The following is an 18,132-nucleotide window of genomic DNA, read 5'->3' on the forward strand; positions in this document are numbered from 1 at the left end:
TCTTCAAACATCACACGACTGGTCTGACTAATAAGCGCATGGGCGTAATTATAAACTTAAAGGCCACCATCAAACAAAACATTTATAAAAACAACAGGTGAAAGGCAACGTGTTAATGCTGATGAAACTGTGAGGAAAGTGAATCTCCTTGATACTCTATGCTACATTGAGCATAGCAATTCATGAAAGAATACACTTGACCGAGCTGTTTTTAAAAGGCTAGATATTATTTAATTAATGTGATAGTGAGAACAAAACCGAAATAAATGACTTTAATCAATAATGTCATATGATCCTCTTATGAGTGGCGAGGATTTTATGGATTTTGTTAACATGGATGCCAATGAAACAACAGGAGATTTTATAGATGAAAAGGTACTAGGCACTCTAAAGAGAACAGTTGCTGAAAATAAACAGATAGCTGAGGAGGAGTTACACTGATTGCCCTATGCACACAGCAGTATCCTTGCATTTTCTCCACAACAGTGAAATGGAGCCAGAAAAGTAGACTAGTCGGTGTGTGAGTAAAACTATTAGACAGAGAGTCAATTCACAGAGCAGACATTCCTGACTTAAACCAGAATTACTGAGGTTTTAAAAGATTATTTACATGCTCGTTTACTGTGCTGTCATTTTTATTATGGCTTTTAAATGTGTATATTATGTATAGTATTTCATAAAATACCATGAACTGTCCTTTACTTAAAACAAATACCTAGGTCATGACTCAATTAACTTTATTTCCTGGGATGGCTACTTAATTGGAATGAATCAGAATCCACCAAAGCATCCCAAGTTAAACATCTATTGGTCTGGCCAAACATGAGAAAGCTTTAGTCACTTCCAAGTGGTAGAAGATAGAGCATTCAGGAGGATTAGAGCAACAAGGTGGGTGAGGTAATATTTTTTACTGGACTGACTTCTGAGAGACAAGTTTTCAAGCTTATACAGAGCTCTTCTTCAGGTCTGGGAAATGTACTTAGGCTACCCTTGCAGATGTAGAGCGCTGTGAGTTAAACCCGCCTTCGGAGAGCGCAGTAGGGAAAGCGCTGCAGTCTGTCCACACTGACAGCTGCTTGCGCACTGGTGTGGCCACATTTATGGCACTTGCAGCAGCATTGGGAGCGATGCATTATGGGCAGCTATCCCAGCATGCAAGTGACTGCAACATGCTCTTCAAATGGGGGGGTGTGTGGAGTGTGACAGGGAGTGTGTTGTGTGTATGTGGTGGGAAGAGAGTGGGTTTTTGGGGGGCTAAGAGCATGTCAGCATGCTGTCTTGTAAGTTCAGACAGCAGCAGACCCCTCCTCCCCACCGCCTCTCTCTCTCTCTCTCTCTCACACACAGCATTCCACAGTAACGGCTTGCATGCCGGCTGTCAGAAATGGAGCTTTGAAAGGGCATTTCCACATTCCTACAGGAGTTCAAAACAATGACAAGAGTGGCCACTTGACTTAAGGGGATTATGGGACGTTTCCAGAGGCCGATCAGAACGCAGTAACCTAACACCTCATTCACACTGATGCCCGTGCGTTGTAGCCAAGGCGCAGCAAACGTTATTCCTCTCACCGAGGTGGAGTACCAGCAGCGCTGTAGCTGCGGAGACAGAGCGCTCTACGTGCCTTGCCAGTGTGGACGGGGAGTGAGCTAGGGCACCCGGAGCTCCTTTATTGGGCTGTAACTTGCAAGTGTAGCCAAGCTCTTAGTATCACAGCTAAATACAAGGCGGAACAGATTGTTTAGCATAAGTAGTTGACACATATTTCAAGGGATCATTCAAGGTAAAGTAGCCTCTTAGCACCTTACCAGTCAGAGGGGAAAAGGGTGGGGGAAAGATGGAGGGGGGGAGGGATAGTGAGTTATAGATTGTTGTAATAAGCCATAAATCCAGCATCTCTGTTCAGTCCATGACTTTACTGTCTAGCAAAGTTATGAATTTAAGCTCCCAGGCTCATCTTTTAAAGGAATTGTGCAGGTTTCCTTTGAGGATGAGGGCTGAGAGATCAGATATGGAGTGATCGCTTTGTGAAAAGCGTTCAGCACAAGTGATAGGGTATTTTTGTCTTTATCATTTTTCTGTGTGAGCTCATTCAAAAGTATAGTGATTGTCTGGTTTCACCTACATAGTTGTTATTGGGGCATTTAGTGCACTGGATGAGGTACATGACATGTTGCGATAGGCATGTGTAGAACCCATGGATCTTGAAAGAAGTGTTGAGTGGGGCGTTGATCATTGTAGCATTGGAGATATGTCTGCAGGTTTTCCATCTGTTGTTCTGGCAGGGTCTGATGCCGCTTTGAGTTAGTGTGTCCTTGTCTGTGAGGATGATGATCTGGGAGAGATTGGGGGGTTGTTTGAAGGCCAGAAGAGGGGTTTCAGGAAAGATTTCTTTCAGGAGGATGACTGTGCTTGGGATGGGGACTGGGTCTGAGATTGTTTTCTCCGCCTCACAGCTGCATGCAAGGCCTGAAGAATCAAGTTTTCATTATTCTGGATGTTGTAATTAGTTAGTTTCAGCAGCTTGTTGAAATCTTGTGCCTTCAGTGAGACCTCCCTTGTAGAATATGGGGAATAGAAACTGGAGACATCAACTTTGCCCAGTTCTATTTCTGATGCACTGCGTTCCACACCTGGGGAATGAAAAAAACAGAAACAATGGGTTTCACTACTGAGGCCCTGTTATACCCTGTGGTACATATCCATCTAATACACTGTGTCAAGAACAGCCCAGAGGGTGCTGACAGATTTAATTGCCAATCCAGTACTTTGATCTCTGGAACATCAGTCTCAAATCTGAACCCTAATGCAATGAGTGTGAGGATGAAGGAGACTGCCTTGCTGTCAGCACCTCCTACTGTCCAGTCCATGGAAAGTCATTTATAGGGGTCTTACAGAGGACTGCATGTCTACCACCCAGTCTGGAGAAGAAGAGGTTTCAATGACAGTGAGGAAAAAATAAAACGGGACGTTGAGAGCAGGAAGTAGTAGAAAACTGGTATCTCCAGAAATGATCATAAAAAGAAAAAACTGTGATTCATCCAGTAGTTTTGCAACATAAACAACCACCTCCTCAAATGGCCCACAGTATAAAGTACAAACAGCCTCCTCCCATGTCTGCTTCACCCCATCAGAAAAAACCTTCCCAACAATCATCTGAAATCAAACAACTGCTCAACTTAAAAGATATGCTTTGCGCTGCACTCTAAAGGCTGTTAAACTTGGACTTTGGAAGATGTCAACAAGGAGCACTTTTCCTCCAGACCTCAGTTGTGTGTAGAACCCATAGCCAGATCCTAAAGTCCTCAAGGTTTTATAAATGAAACCCCGCACCTTGAATTTCTCCCACAGTGCACAGGAAGTCAGTACAATTCACAAACCACAGGTATAATGTGCGAATGTGAGCTCACTCCACTGAGCAGATGGTCCACTATATTTTGTACTCACTGAAGTTTTTGAGTGGTCTGCAAAAGTATCCCCAAGCACAGCACAGTGCATTAGACTGAGCAGGAAGAGACAAAGTCATGAATGATGGTGGCTGACTCCATATCATCAGAGAAAGGCCACGTCATCTTAGCTAACTACAGACACAAAAAATAGTGGCACATACCCACATTCATATGATTAACATATCCTTTTTCAACATGACACAGTTACCACTACTCCCTCATAATCCATGAGTAGATGACGGTCCAAAAGTATCCTAAAACTGTGAATCATTGTGGCCAATAGAAGGAGCAGTGGAGATTAGTATAGGAACAGAATTTTGTTTCAGGGAAAACATTGTGAAGGCGTACAATTGTTTTCTATGTCATCAATTGACACTTAATACCAAGGTGAACAAAAAATTCTTTTCAAACGCTTAATCAAGTCTAATGATTCTGAATTTGCTCTGAAATTCTGCTCTGCTCCTTGGATCTATTGCAAAGTCTGCTAATCAGTTTCATCTCCTTCTTATCCAGATCCCTGTCTGAGGTAAACCCTGGAATAACAAGAAAACTGCAGTACCCAAATCTGATGAAAAAAGTTACGTAAAGCTGAGTAACACCAACATATGGAGAGAATTACAACCTCAAATGCCTCACCTTTTCCCACAGCTGCCTCAAGTAACTTACATGTTGAACACATGATTTATATTGAAAGCCTAGCTCTCAGCCATCCAAGACTTAAATAATTTGTTGTGGCCTTCCAAATTGTTCAACAAAGGCCTAAAAAACAAGTCATGGAATAAAAAAATATTGTAAAGGTGTCTGAACCTATATTAAACTGAATGTTTTCTATAACCTCAATGTTAAACTTTTGTGGTCTTGATTAATTTACGCTAATACTTGGTGAGATAACACCAAATTTGAGTCAGACTAAGGTAAATGTGAGACTAAAATAAGGGCTGTCATACAGAACAAATGAGTAGAGCTGGGTGAAATTTTTCAAACAGAATCTTTTTTTCAGTGAAAAATTCAGACTCTGCAACACGGAAACGTTTCATGAATTCACATAAAATTCTCTGAAATGTTCATATTGGGGGAAAAGTTTTGATATTTTTGAACTGAAACATTTTGATTTTTTGATTCAAAACCATTTTTATTTTAAATGTCCTTTATTTTCACTTTTTAAAATTTTAAAATGAAAAAAGCTTGAAATTGAAACAAAACATTTCATTTCAGATGAAACATTTCATTCAGCTTGAATTTAAAAAAAAAAACTTTTCAATTCGTCACAAATTTTGAAAAAAATTGGTTTTGGCTGAATCCAAAACAAATTTTTATTTTTGAGTTTTTGGGAATTGCCAGAAAACTGAAAATTTTTGCCCAAACTCTATAAATGAGTGATATTACTGGCTGAAACTGGTCATTTAGAAGTCAGTCATGTTGAAAGTAGAAAAAGGGACCCAGACAAGAAAAATGTTTATTGGTATGAAATAAAACACAAAGCTCTAGAGAGTGAGCAGGCTGCTCATGCTGACTGTAATGCAATGACTGACTGCTGTTTACTTACCAGGTGCTATGTATCTTTGGAAGCTGTCATTCACAAGTGGGAAATAAAGCAGTATGGGAGCACCTGGGTTCTCTCCATCTTCAAACATATAACACTCCTTTAGATTCTTCCTTTCTTCCTCATTCAACACAGGCTTAGGAAATGGGATTCCTTGCTCTGAGAAGTACGTGGAGGCCTGGTCCAGAGGCTAGATCACCGTAGAACAGAACAAACATTAGAACCAACAAATAGACAAAAGTCAGGATGGGATTGTACTGGGATGCCAATAGGAATGCAAGCGACTGGAGACACATGGGTTACATTAAAAGGGTTTAGGGTGACCAGATGTCCAGATACATTTGTCCAGATATCCGCCGGCAGCGCTGGTTTCTTTTTTGCTCCACCGGCAGGACTGACTCGGCTTTTTTTTTTTTTTTTTGCACCCCCCCATGTGTTCCGATATTTTCTTTCCCTCATCTGGTCACCCTAAAAAGGTTGCTGACAATACATTTTACTTTGTTCCTTGGAGGGCTGTCCAAAAATAATCTTACTGCACAAAACAGGAAAACACTTAGTAGAGATTGCAAAGACAGTTCAAAATTATACTATTCATTTAAAGACACAAGTGGCCAAGAGAGTTGTAAAATAGGAATTTGACTGGGAACAACACAGCAAGAATTCAAAGGAAAGAATGGTGTTACCGAAGATAATGTCTGCATTTAAATATAGATGGGTCAAGGAGGTGGCCGGCAGATCTGGTTTAGACGCAGTTTTAGGGTTTGTGTTTGAGGACAAATCAGAAGTAGAACTCTCAGTCAAAATCTGACTCTAATGCACTGAAATCTAGTGAGCTGTTCTCATAAAACAAGTCTGACATTTAAATGGGAACACCAACAAGCATGTGAAGAATTTTTTCATTCATTAAATCACACTTGGATAACTCAGGAAGTAAATAAATAAAAAAGACCAAATAAAGTTTTATCAAACTTTTTTTTCAATCACATGTGGACTGAAAATGAACATTCAAACCCTAATGGCTGTCAGAGAGTTGAATTTGTTCCTTAAAATATGGGACAGGTTTCTAATGGAAGTGGCATCTCAACCATCACTACTGCTTAGTGCCACGCCACACAATGCTTTAATTAAATGTAGTGCATAGACCATTGTTCCCAAAACAGGGATACATGCCACTATCTACAAAGTAGTTCAAATTAGATCAAGATTTTTCCTCCTGGAATCACCTTTCTCTTCTAATATTTAAAAGTAGGAAGTTACTAACACTGGCTAATAAAGACTTACAGACAACTGGCCATTACTGAAGAAAACAAAGGAGAAGCTGACCACTCTTACCATTGTCTGTGATCCTCCACTGTAGTTCAAATGCAGGATGACATCCACTTTCCTCTCTGGTCTCATAAGTGGTGGGTAACTGGTATCAAAGAAGAATGCAGTATCTACCAGCTCCAGATGCTCTGCAGTGTGTCTCAGTTGATTAGGCAAAGAGTCTAGCATAGTGTCTGAAAGGTAAGTATTTCTTATAAATGAACCATCGCAGGAGCAGATCTGCTACCTCTTGAATTTCAAGGGTCAGACAGAAAAGAGAAGTACAGCTTCCCTCCCGCCCAAGGCATGCACAATTTCCTTTGCTTTGTGACAGCTATACCACTATAGCTTGCCTGTGCCATACAGCAGTGGTTCTCAACATTTTTTGCACTGTGATCCCATGTTACAAGAGGGGAGAGTTTCAGGACCCCACCTCCTATCATTTGGGGACCCCTTTTTATCTAGGCAAAAAGGAAAGTTGTTAAAATCTAGCTGGAGCTATGGAATTCCCTTTCTCACTCCCCCGGAGGGCCATGACCCTCAGGCTGAGAATCCATGCCTTGACATGGGTCCTCTCTGATATAGATGGTCATTCCATTTCTGGTATCCTCCTATTACTTCACCCCAGGCACTGGCTCTAGTAGCCCGCCTCTCCTAGGTTGAGAAGGCATTTCTTCTGACCGTCCATTCAGTCTCTTCTGTCTGTTCATCAAAATCTATGAATCATGCCAAACCTGAGAGAGCTTTTCCATGTGACCTACAGCAAAATGAGTGGGGTCCCACTAAAGCAATTCTACTAAGCACTTTCAGCTCCAAACAATTCAATAGATGAATCAAATAGTTCTGTTAAAAATTAGCTTCAAGTTTTGCAATTTGGGGTGAACGGATTTTAAAAAATGAAGCTAATTCATTCTCCCTGTCGTATTCAGGATGCATGAGTTAAACATAAAGCCCATTCAGTTCCCTCCAAGACATACAAGTTTCCCTAACTAAATTCCAGACCCCCAAATTATCTCAAAGGAAGCCACTCAAAACTGAGTGGCAGTACTATACCTTTCCATTTAGAAAACTGCTCATGCTGTGTGTACTCGTTGTGCATCTGAAAACCCCTTAAGAAACTGTGGTACTTTGATACCGCTGGGCGATCTGTTAAAATATCTCGAAGTGCATTGGAAATGCCTCCTGCAGGAGTGTACATACAAGTAGCCATCTCATGTGGCCTCTCAGGTAGATCAGGCTCTTCCTCTGAAGAAAGGTGGTAGAAATATCATAAATTATCCATGTCGTAGGGGCAGGTAGAGGGGGAGGTGTGGAATAGTCTTCTGCAATAGTAGTAATAATAATAATTTATTATTTATATAATTTTCTAAACATGCGCCTAAGGTCTGGATTCAAAGCCCGCTGAAGTCAATGGGAGTCTTTCAACAGACAACAATGGGCTTTAGATCAGGACCTTAATGCACCTTCAGAATGAGGGCTGAGATTCAAATTAGACAATGTTGTCATGATATTCTTTTCCTTGGGGGAAGCAATTGGAAGAACTGGCCCAGACTATTTCATCTCCCTTGATCTGGGTTTTCTGAAGACCATTTGTGACACAGTTTCACTGCCTGTGTGGTATATTGGATACATGCACTCAAAACTGTAGAAGGGCTCATTTGTAAAGGTCCAAATAAAATAAATATGTATACATTACAAAAAATAAAACAACAACATTCAAATCCAGTAGGCCTAAAGCCCATATTAATAGTTTCCTGGACCCAGCAAAACTAACATTTCCCTCCCCTGCTCTACTTACTCCCACAGAACCCCAACACTAAGGGCAAGTCTACACTTAAAACACTGGACCAGCGCAGCTGTAGCACTTCAGTGAAGACACTACTGACACCAATGGGAGAGGTTCTCCTATTGGCATAGGTACTTCACCTCCACCTTCACAAAAGGTAGTAGCTATGTCAACAGGAGAAGCCCTCCTATCAACATAGCACTGTCTTCACCAGGGGGTCATGTCAGTTTAATTGGATCGCTCAGGGGTGGATTTCATATACTCATAAACAACATAGTTATAACGACATAATTCCCTAGTGTAAGACCTAGCTTAGGAAAACGGGGGAAAATAGACTGACTTTGTAACGTGACCTCAAAGTCAGCAAATGCAGAGAAAAGCGGAGGCAAATTGTAGAGTCAAAGACCCCTCATTGAAAATGCCCTATCAGCCCCACCCATTTACACCCAAAGGTGTTAGCTTGTGCAGTCCAGCTGACCTTAGTTGCCGCTGTTTCACACAAGGAATAAGGTAGTGTCCAACGTAGTCCAGGGGAAATGTTTAGAGTAAAAAGCAACATTTTGAATTGCATCTGGAAACAAACTGGGGGGCTAGCAGAGATTCCAGAACACAGGCAAAATATGCTTTATGTGGGAAGCAACACTAAGTGCTTTTCTGCATGAACACTAAGTTCAGTAGAGGAAATTCTTCTTCCCGGTCTTTATGAGACAACATCTTGAGACTACCTCATTTTTTCTTAGCTCCTTCTCATGAGGCCCTACACTATGGCAACTCTCCTTCACCTAAAGAGTATCTTATAATTGCTGCTTCAAGATCAATCAAAGAGAGTGCTATTCAGCAACACCACGCACTGCTTACCTTTCCTGGCCCTGCCCTGGCCCTGAGAATGAGCACACTGCCAAGGTATAGTTCTCACATCAGATGAGCATACAGAAGCAATCAAAACAAAATGGAAGGGAAAGCCAGATTTACCTATTTCAGTCACTCTGTCTTGGGTCCATCTGTGCCAGAAGTCCTCTGAATTGTCAGCTGCATGCCATGCATCCAAGAGATTCTTGGAAAATACACTACTCCACATTCCTATCAAGGGGAAGAGATTTAATAGCAACATATGAGTCCAAGTGAAGACTGATGCATTTGTAGTGAACATGACCTTTTGTCCCTCCCCACAAACCTGTTTCACGTTTCTTTCTAATTTTAACATATAGCCCAGGCTTCTACAACTAGATTCCTGGAGCAGGAAAAGAAGGATGTAAAGCAAGTCTCTCCTGAGGGTGCAACGTCTGCAGATCTGATATGAGTTAAATTTGCAAAGCTGATTTACACCCATATTTATAATCACTGTAAATTATCAAAATAAGAGACCTCCGAAATTGGACTATCACCTAGATCCAAATATTGGCACATTCCTCAATCCAGCTTTTGCTCCTCAGCTGTTGGAACTCTGTATTTCAATGAGAGAGGTGGTTCAAAAATGGTAAAAACTTCACAGGATATTTCAAAGTTGTTTCCATTTCCTAGTGTTTGACCTGGAACAATTTGTTTTTCTTTTTCCCTGAAATATGTCTTTGACAATTTTGAATTTTAATTTGTCCCCTTTCTCTTTTTTCCCTCCCTTTTTGTCATTGAATGCAGTAGAATAAAAAAATCTCCAAAGTCAGGCTCCCCCATTCCCAACTTATTTTGTTTTTTTTCCTTTTGCCATTCTGTAACTTTTCAAGACTTTTTCCACTTTGGAAAAGTTACAGAGTGGCCGAAGGAAACAGAGAAAAGAAAAGTAAAAAAGTGTGGGGGGTGAGGGAGAACCGTAGATATCATTCATTCTACTGCATTCAGTAGCAAACAGGAATGGAAGGGTGGAAAAGTGGGAGGGAACACAGTTCAAAATATTTAGTTTGATTAAAAACCCAGAACATTAAAAATACATAAATAACCTTTTTCAAAAGTCTTTGTTTTAATAGAAAGGCATTTTAATAAAAAAAAATTCAAATTAAAACTCTCTCTAATCAGCACTAATTCAGGGAATCAGCCACAGAGGTTATCATTAGAGTGGATGGGACACAGTTTTCCCATCCCACAAATATTTTTGAGAGTTCACATTTTTCCGCCCATTTCTGAAAGTCAAAAATCTCAAAAATATTTGCAAACCAAAATTCCAAAATTTCCCCCACTTCAGGTCAATTCAAACATTTTGTTTTGATAATTTTGCATTTTGATTTCAACTTTTTTCTTTTATTAGACCCTTTCCCCCATCTAATTAGATTACATTTCAAAACAAAAATCATTTTGAAGCAGAAAACCAACATGACAATATACTTTCCCATTTTGACAATTTCCAACTTTTTTTTTCCGTTAAGTCAGGAAATTTCACAGTTTCAGTTTGGACAAATCAGCATTATTCAATGAAAACAATTTGTCAAAAAAAATTCTGAGGTGCTCTAGTCCTTATCTCTCTAACAGCCAGAAGATAGCAGACTTTCTATATCTCTATTTATTCTCTTTTTTCAAATTTCTGTGGATATATAATTTTCTTTTATACCTTGCTTCTCCAGCTTCTTTCATAACCCCCCGTTTGCTACTATATATTGTTTATACATGTAACTATTCTTTAAATCCTTGAAGAGATGTTGGCATACAGTATGAATGAAAGACATTACTACTGGGCTTAGACATGCTGCTATTTATTGGGCTAAATTTTCAATGTTATGGTGCTGTATTCCTCAGGGTTATAAATTAACAATAGAGCTATGCCCTAAGGGGCTGAACTGCAGGGATTTGGAATATAAAAGTGTGTGATGTTTTCTGCAAACCTCAGGTGTTAAAGATGTATAAAACCTTATATCTGCTCCGAATCTATCATTTGGAATCACAAGAAAATGAAACCAAGTGCAACTGTTTAGAACAATTAGGAAGATTTAGAATCACATTTAACTTTATCTGCTGCTCATTAAGGTATAGAAACATTTTCTGCAATTAATACTGCACCACTACAATCAGTCACAGAACAGTGGCTTGCCAGGCACTGGTTTCCATTGCTATTAGTGTTCTTATTAGGTAAACACTTTCCCAAGTGAATAAGACACCTTGCATGAAGCAGATCCGAGATTCTGGGAGCTTCTTCATCAGCCGGCCCATGAAGAACTCACTTCCAAAATCCTCCGCACGAATAAAGGCTCCATATTTCAGGAATCCCACCTCATAGGGGGTGAACTCCACCCACTCTGCAAACAGAGCCACAAAAAACTATTTAACTGCAGTGGGTAACTAGACATGGTGTTAGCCAGCAGGTAAAGAGAGTTAAAAGTAGAATAAACCTTCTGAGTTTCAGCTTTTTCAAGGTGAACTATGTTATAGGAACCACCAATGTTTGTAACTAGCCATTTTTATTTACTATGAGTGCCACTGAAGGACATGGAGAGTGACTTAGGACTTAACAAATGGAGGGGGTAGCTCTGTCCTCAAAATGGGCCAGACAGTGGCCTTAATTCATTTTCAATTTACATGAGCTTTGTCACCGGAGGTACAAGGTCCACCCAGTCTGGGGGTTGTGGCAGCTCAAGGAACCCCAAACCCCTCCATGGGGGAGCCTGCAGCCAATCAACCAAAGTAGCAGAAGAGGGGCAAGGCTAGGAGCAATGGGGAGGAGTAATGAGTCAGCATGTTCCCATGGCAACCTATAGTGACAGGGCTCCTATGCAGCCCCAAATGACAATTCAAGTAGCTCTCCCCTGACAGGACCTAAAGGTGGGCAGCATTGCAAACACTGGGGAGCATCTCCTGGGGCATAGCCACTCTTGCAAAGAGAATGGATGGGAACTCTCAGTGGAATGGGATTAGTGCTCTGTGGATATAAACATTTTATTTCAAATGGGTAAAAGGTATATTTACAATTAATCTGGCAATGGTCAGAACACTCATGTACCAAGTAAATGTAAGCGATACATATAGGGTGATATTTGTCCCTATGCAAGGGCCAGCAAGAGGTCTATGCATCACTTAAATCCCATGTACACCCTCTAAATCAGAATTATGAATGTGTCAAATGAAGACCGAGAATAGTGTAACACCACTTTGTTTTCCACTTCCTGTCCATTTCAGATTCATTGATGGAGCAATATTGGGTCTGAAAGAGAACATAGATTCAACTTCCTTTTCATTGAGGAAAGGGTTTGTTCCTCCAATGAAAGGGAGACCAGGATGTAATTTGACTTCTATTCCTTTTGATTTGTCATGCAAAAGAAGCACTGAACTAGTGGTGAGTGATCTCCAAAAGGTTCAGAGAATTAGTTTCTTTAAGGGCCTATAAGTTCAGATACTTAACTGAATATCTAGACCTCTGAGGTCTGCAAGATGTGTCTGGAAATCTCATGAGAATGGGCTCTTACAAGATTTCCACAATCCCTGCTTCCAATCAGGCTGATGGAGTAATACTGGGAGAACAGCCTATTTCACCATAATCCTGCACATTTAACTTCAGGCCCTGGCTAGATCCCAGTGTAGATGTGCACACACATAAGGAAACACAATAATATATGTATGCTAAAGTATGCAAACTTTGTTAACCCTCCTAATAGGATTGTTTCAGTCACAGGGTGAAAGTTTGGAAGGTTCCCGTGTTATCCCATTGGTGTGTCCAAGCCTAAGTAGGACCTTCTTAGATTTAAACTCAGCTGTAATTCTGAAATATAATCATTACCTCTAAAATCTTTAGTGGTAATGTTGTCCTTGACATTGAGAGCCAGGTAGATGGGCAGTGGGTTCTGACCCCAATTCACTGCCTGTTGCTGATCTGAGAGTTTATGTTCATCTTTCTGTTTTTGAAGAAAAAATGGTTAACTGAGAAACAACAGCAATGACACAAGAACCTACTGTAATACTTGCTTATAGAATCACAGAGTTCTATTGGGATACTGCAGGTACCAACTCCAGCACACACTGACAGGACTGAACTTTCTGCTAACCCCGACTCCTCCCTCAGGTCAGATCAACAACATAACACACAAGACAACAACTTAACACTAAGATAAGGCTATAGCTCCATGTACTGGTGGAGGTGCTGCCTACATTAATCATTGCACTACCACAACATCTGAGTTTGGAAGTCACTGAAATGTCTGAATTCCCTCCTAGGTTTTCCTCTATGTACTTCACTCACAGGAAGAGAGATTTGGGTAGAAGTCAGGGGCCTCTGAGTGGTCTTGGTTAAGATGGATCCTATTAACCAGCCTACACTCTATTTCAATGTGTGATACTAGAATTTGCAGACTACACAGTATATCCTTAGCATTGCATTTTCATGTATTGTGCAAAAAATAGGATAGACAATGCTATTTCTACTGTTCTCCTATATTTGAATGTCATCTTTTTAAAATATGATTTTGTCAAGCCACCATGTCAATGACACTCCTCCCAAATTAATTCCAATTAATTGTTTTTTTTAGAAAAAGCCAATATTGAGATACAGTAGAACCTCAACATTATGAACACCAGAGTTATGAACTGACCAGTCAACCACACACCTCATTTGGAACCAGAAGTACACAATCAGGCAGCACCAGAGACAAAAATAAAAAAGCAAATACAGTACAATATTGTGTTAAACATAAACTACTAAGAAATAAAGGGATAGCAGCACTTTTCTTCTGCATAGTAAAGTTTCAAAGCTGTATTAAGTCAATGTTTAGTTGTAAGCTTTTGAAAGAACAACCATAACGTTTTGTTCAGAGTTACAAATATTTCAGAGTTACAAACAACCTCCGTTTCCAAGGTGTTCGTAACTCTGAGGTTCTACTGTATCTATAGTGGGGGGAAAAATCTGAAATGAAATTTTTTTTTTAAATGATCTCTCAAAACAGCGAAACAGAATTTTATCAAATTTTACAAAATAACTTCTGGCCCGAGAATAAGAAAGAAAAATGTCACATGAAAAAGGGGTTTGGCTTTGCCCATAAAATTTGAAAGGGCTTCTTTCACCATTAGTGTGGCAATACCACTGAGACACTATGATTTTTCAAGCTTTGCTTGTGCACATCTTACAATAACTTTCAAAGTTAGCCACAGAAACACCTGCTTGAGATAAAATCCAAAACAGCTGCCACAAGCTGATGAACAGCAATTTTAAAGGTCCTGTAAGTTTAAGGTCTGACAGAGCCATAGATCCACTATATATTTTTAATGACTGCATTGAACATACAATGTATTTTAATACAGTTGAACCTCACTAACATACACCTTGCTAAATCACACCCCTTATAACCACCACAAAAATTGACAGTCTCCAGTTCTCAGCAAAGATTTAATAGCTGATGCTCTAGGGGAGCTTCAGCACACTAAGATTTGGTTATTTTTTTACAAAATATGCTACAGAACATTTACTAGTATATGCAGTGTTGTGGCTGTGTCGATCCCAGGATATTTGAAAGGCAAGATGGGTGAGATAATATGTTTTATTGGACCAACTTCTGTTAGTGAGCTCTGGCTAACTGTCTCACTAATCCAATAAAAGATATTACCTCCCCCACTTTCTCTCTTTAATTTACTAATATACTCTGGATTACAGATGCTCTCCGGGTTACGCAAACCTGATTTACGCAAATCCGCACTTATGGAAAAAAATCCGTCAGCTAGACAGTTTTTTGTTTTTTATTTTTTTATTTTTTTTTGCATAATGGTTGGGTATACGTTCCCGATTTATGCAAAATTCGAGTTATGCAAGGCATTCCGGAACAGAACGCTTGCGTAAATTGGGGAGCGTCCATATTAACTTATCAGTGGGTCTCAGTCTTCTCCATACTAATACCCCTTTTCCATAACAAAAACTTGCCCACACACATCTGAATTCCCCTTTCATTTAATCAGGATCTAGCCAGGTTCCCCTCTGCCATTTCACTCTGTGAGAAGGGCAAGAGGGTTGCAACCCTTCAGATTGTGAACCTCTGTCCTAAATAATTAGCCTGAAACTACAGTTGAGAAAATACATGAAAATGCAGTACGTGTTTCATTGCCCTTGATTTGTTTCTCTTTTGTTGTTCATTTATTCACTAAGTCACAAAATTTAGTAACTCTCTCTGTATCTCACTGTCATTAGCATGTGATCATAAGGTCCTATTCTGTGCATGAGATATTGATTTGCCATCAACCCAGTGGAATTTCTTTGAGTGAATAACTCTATAAAGATATTGTATGGGTCTCTCTTCCTAGGGTTTAATTCTCTCTTAATTTTTAGAAAGAGACCATAATCCTTAGTGAAAAGAGGGATGTATACAGTACCCCATCATTCAACATGGATTCAATCATGAGCCCCCAGAGATCTATAAAAGATGTCTTGTATCCTGCTTGGGTGCGTTGACTCAGCTCCCTATGATAATTCTTCAGACTTTCCAAGGAAAAAGCACTCATTTTGGATTTGGATGCTTGCTTCCGAGCTTCAATGATTAGTTCCCCTAGATCCTTATGTGACCAATCATCATCTGCATACAAGTTTGTCATGGTCCTGGGAACAGAAAATACTATGTTAAAGACAACAGTGAATTAGAATTAGGAGCCTGTGAAACTCAAAGGATCTATGTGGCAAAGCTTCATGCAAAGTTTTTTTCAGATTCACTTCACTTAAGCTAACTCACACCACCTATGTTTTGTTTAGAGTTTCAGAGATGAACAAATTCCAAAGCCCAGAGGGAAACTCATCTGACAACATTGGGTTTGGGGTCAGAGATGTGCAAATCCACATGATTTCCAAGTTTCAACATGGTTTCCACTCCAACGCAAAAAAATTCAGTCTAGGTTCACTGTCAAAACTCAGCACAGGTTTGCTTGAAACCTTACCCAAGATTGAGGAAATGTTCACAAATCTCAGGTAAACTCTCCTTGTTTCATTTGGTAATTTTTACACCACTCCATTCAGAATACATACTGTACGGTACACTATCCAATGACTCCCCACTGGTATTCATGAATGGGGTTAAATTACCTAAAATGATAATTATTTTTGCTAGCTGAAATCTAAGTGCCAGGAAAAGAACTATTAGCTAGAAAATAAGAAAAAATTAGGTTTAGGCGAAAATGTTCTGAAGTACTTAAGTGACATAGGAGCCTAAGTCTCATTTTCAAAAGTGACATGGGAGCCTAAATCTCATTGATTTTCAATGAGACTTAAGGTCCCAAGTGCCTAAATCACGTTTTAAAATGGAACTTAGGCAACTTTGAAAATTTTACCCTTAGGCCGTGTCTACGGGGACTGTAGCTGAATAGCTAGGATGCTGTAGCTATGCTGGCATAACCCTGTAATGTATTTCCAAGCAAGATAACACATTCCTTGAGCACTTCTCTCTCTCCCAGAAGCTTATAGAAGGATCAAATAAAACCTTATAAAATGACCTCCTTACCACGTTGTGCCAGATGAACCAGTGATGTATGAAACACAGTCCAGAACATTCAGTTTCTGAAGACCCAAAATGCTGCCATACATGGCTGTCAAAGCTCTTATCCCACCTCCTGTTGTTGTCACAGCAACAACTGGCACCTGTTCAACACACACAAAAGCAGAAAGTTGGTGACAAACAACAATGAGGAGCATTAATGGTTAAAAAGGAGAAAGATCAGCAAAAGGTGAGCAAAAAATGTGAGTGGTTACAGCATTCCCATAAACTCTGGCACAGCAAAATAATACAAGGGCGGCCCTGCATATGCTTCATTCTAAATTGTTTGATACTCTCCTTGCTGCTGAATACAGTGAAGTTCAGATTCTTCCATTGTCAAAGTGGGTTTTTTTTTAAATATGTATGGTAATTGGGATCAAACTCAGCTTTGGGATTCTCCTAAACAGGGTATTCACCTGGGGGCCAACATAGGAATAGCCAGTCCAGACTAGAACATTGGTCTGTCAAACGTGAGATCTCCTTGGCCTGAACAGGACGTGGAGAGAAGACTTCCTCATGGAACACCCTTCTCCTGAGCCAAATGGGGGCCTGAAGGGGGTAGAACACTCATGTGCCTATTGTCCTGGCCTGGGGAAAGGAGAGAAAAGGATCCCCTGGGTATCGCCTTTCTACACAGGACACATCCTACTTCCTCAGTCCCCCTCCAACAACACACCACTCATCATAACTAGCACCAGCAGTGACTCCCACTGAAACACCATGAAAGACTCCCAATTGATTTCAATGGGCTTTGGACCAGGCTTTTTGTACCCAATAGGCTGAGCATTCATCTGGGGCAATACAAGACATAAGAGTCTTCTGCCTCAACTACCTCATGGTCCTTCAGATCCTCTTCTAACTGAAGAACCTTCTTCAGAGCAGCAGCAACCACTTTCTTCCGATTCTTCAGGAAATTCTGTTCCTCTGTGCACAGGTCAAATCCCAAACGTACATCTAGTTTTCTTGAGCTGTTAAACAGGCCCTGAGTCCTGAAGCCAAGGCAAAACCCACAAATTATTACCTGTTGTAGTCATCTCTCTCTCTCTCTCTCTCCCCCCCACTCTCTCTCTCTCTCTATATATATATATATAAAACCTTTGATATATTTACAGAAAAGACATTCCAACACCTCTGTACAGACAGACTAATGTAAGAAATGAAAGAGAGAGCAATATGTGCTTAAATTTAATTCCATGAGTGGTCAATGGGACTAGGAGCATGTTTAAAGCTAAGCATGGGTTTATGTGCTTTGCTGGATCGGCACCAAAAAGCTCAGCCCCTTGCCGGGTAGAGCCCAAAATTGTGTACCGTAGAAGAACAAGGCTGTGGAAAGGGCGATGACACTAGACCAGCCAGTGTGTGTGCAGATTTCTAATTGCTAGTTTGACTGGTGCTTCTATGGCATCTAATAAAAGAGTTTCATTAAAATGATTAGCCTATTCGCAATGTGTTGTGTTTCATTACATATTCTCATCTGCTGTTGAAATCAATTACAGATTATTATGTTTTGTTAAATGATTGCAGCAAGACATTATTCCCCGCAAGGTAAGGGAAGAGCTCTGCTGACATTATCCACTTCCAAAGAACAAATGGCCTTCTCTTGCAACTGACAGACCCCCATGCCTGTACAGAGC

General features: G+C 40.2%; 1 protein-coding gene across 1 annotated transcript in view; it reads right to left on the bottom strand.

Moving 5' to 3' along the window:
* Positions 1-2,392: 2,392 nt before the first annotated feature.
* Positions 2,393-18,132, bottom strand: part of LOC135878099 (cytosolic phospholipase A2 epsilon-like) — a 43,862-nt gene continuing 28,122 nt past the window's right edge. The window contains exons 11-20 of the mRNA XM_065403668.1: positions 17,331-17,487; positions 16,466-16,602; positions 15,351-15,573; positions 12,778-12,892; positions 11,165-11,302; positions 9,054-9,161; positions 7,349-7,540; positions 6,323-6,489; positions 4,994-5,180; positions 2,393-2,631 (exon numbers count right to left, since the gene is read on the bottom strand). Of these exons, the coding sequence (XP_065259740.1) occupies positions 2,393-2,631; positions 4,994-5,180; positions 6,323-6,489; positions 7,349-7,540; positions 9,054-9,161; positions 11,165-11,302; positions 12,778-12,892; positions 15,351-15,573; positions 16,466-16,602; positions 17,331-17,487 (1,663 nt within the window). The remainder of the gene's footprint in view (positions 2,632-4,993; positions 5,181-6,322; positions 6,490-7,348; positions 7,541-9,053; positions 9,162-11,164; positions 11,303-12,777; positions 12,893-15,350; positions 15,574-16,465; positions 16,603-17,330; positions 17,488-18,132) is intronic.

Source organism: Emys orbicularis, chromosome 4, assembly GCF_028017835.1.
Source record: "Emys orbicularis isolate rEmyOrb1 chromosome 4, rEmyOrb1.hap1, whole genome shotgun sequence".
NCBI lineage: Eukaryota > Metazoa > Chordata > Testudines > Emydidae > Emys > Emys orbicularis.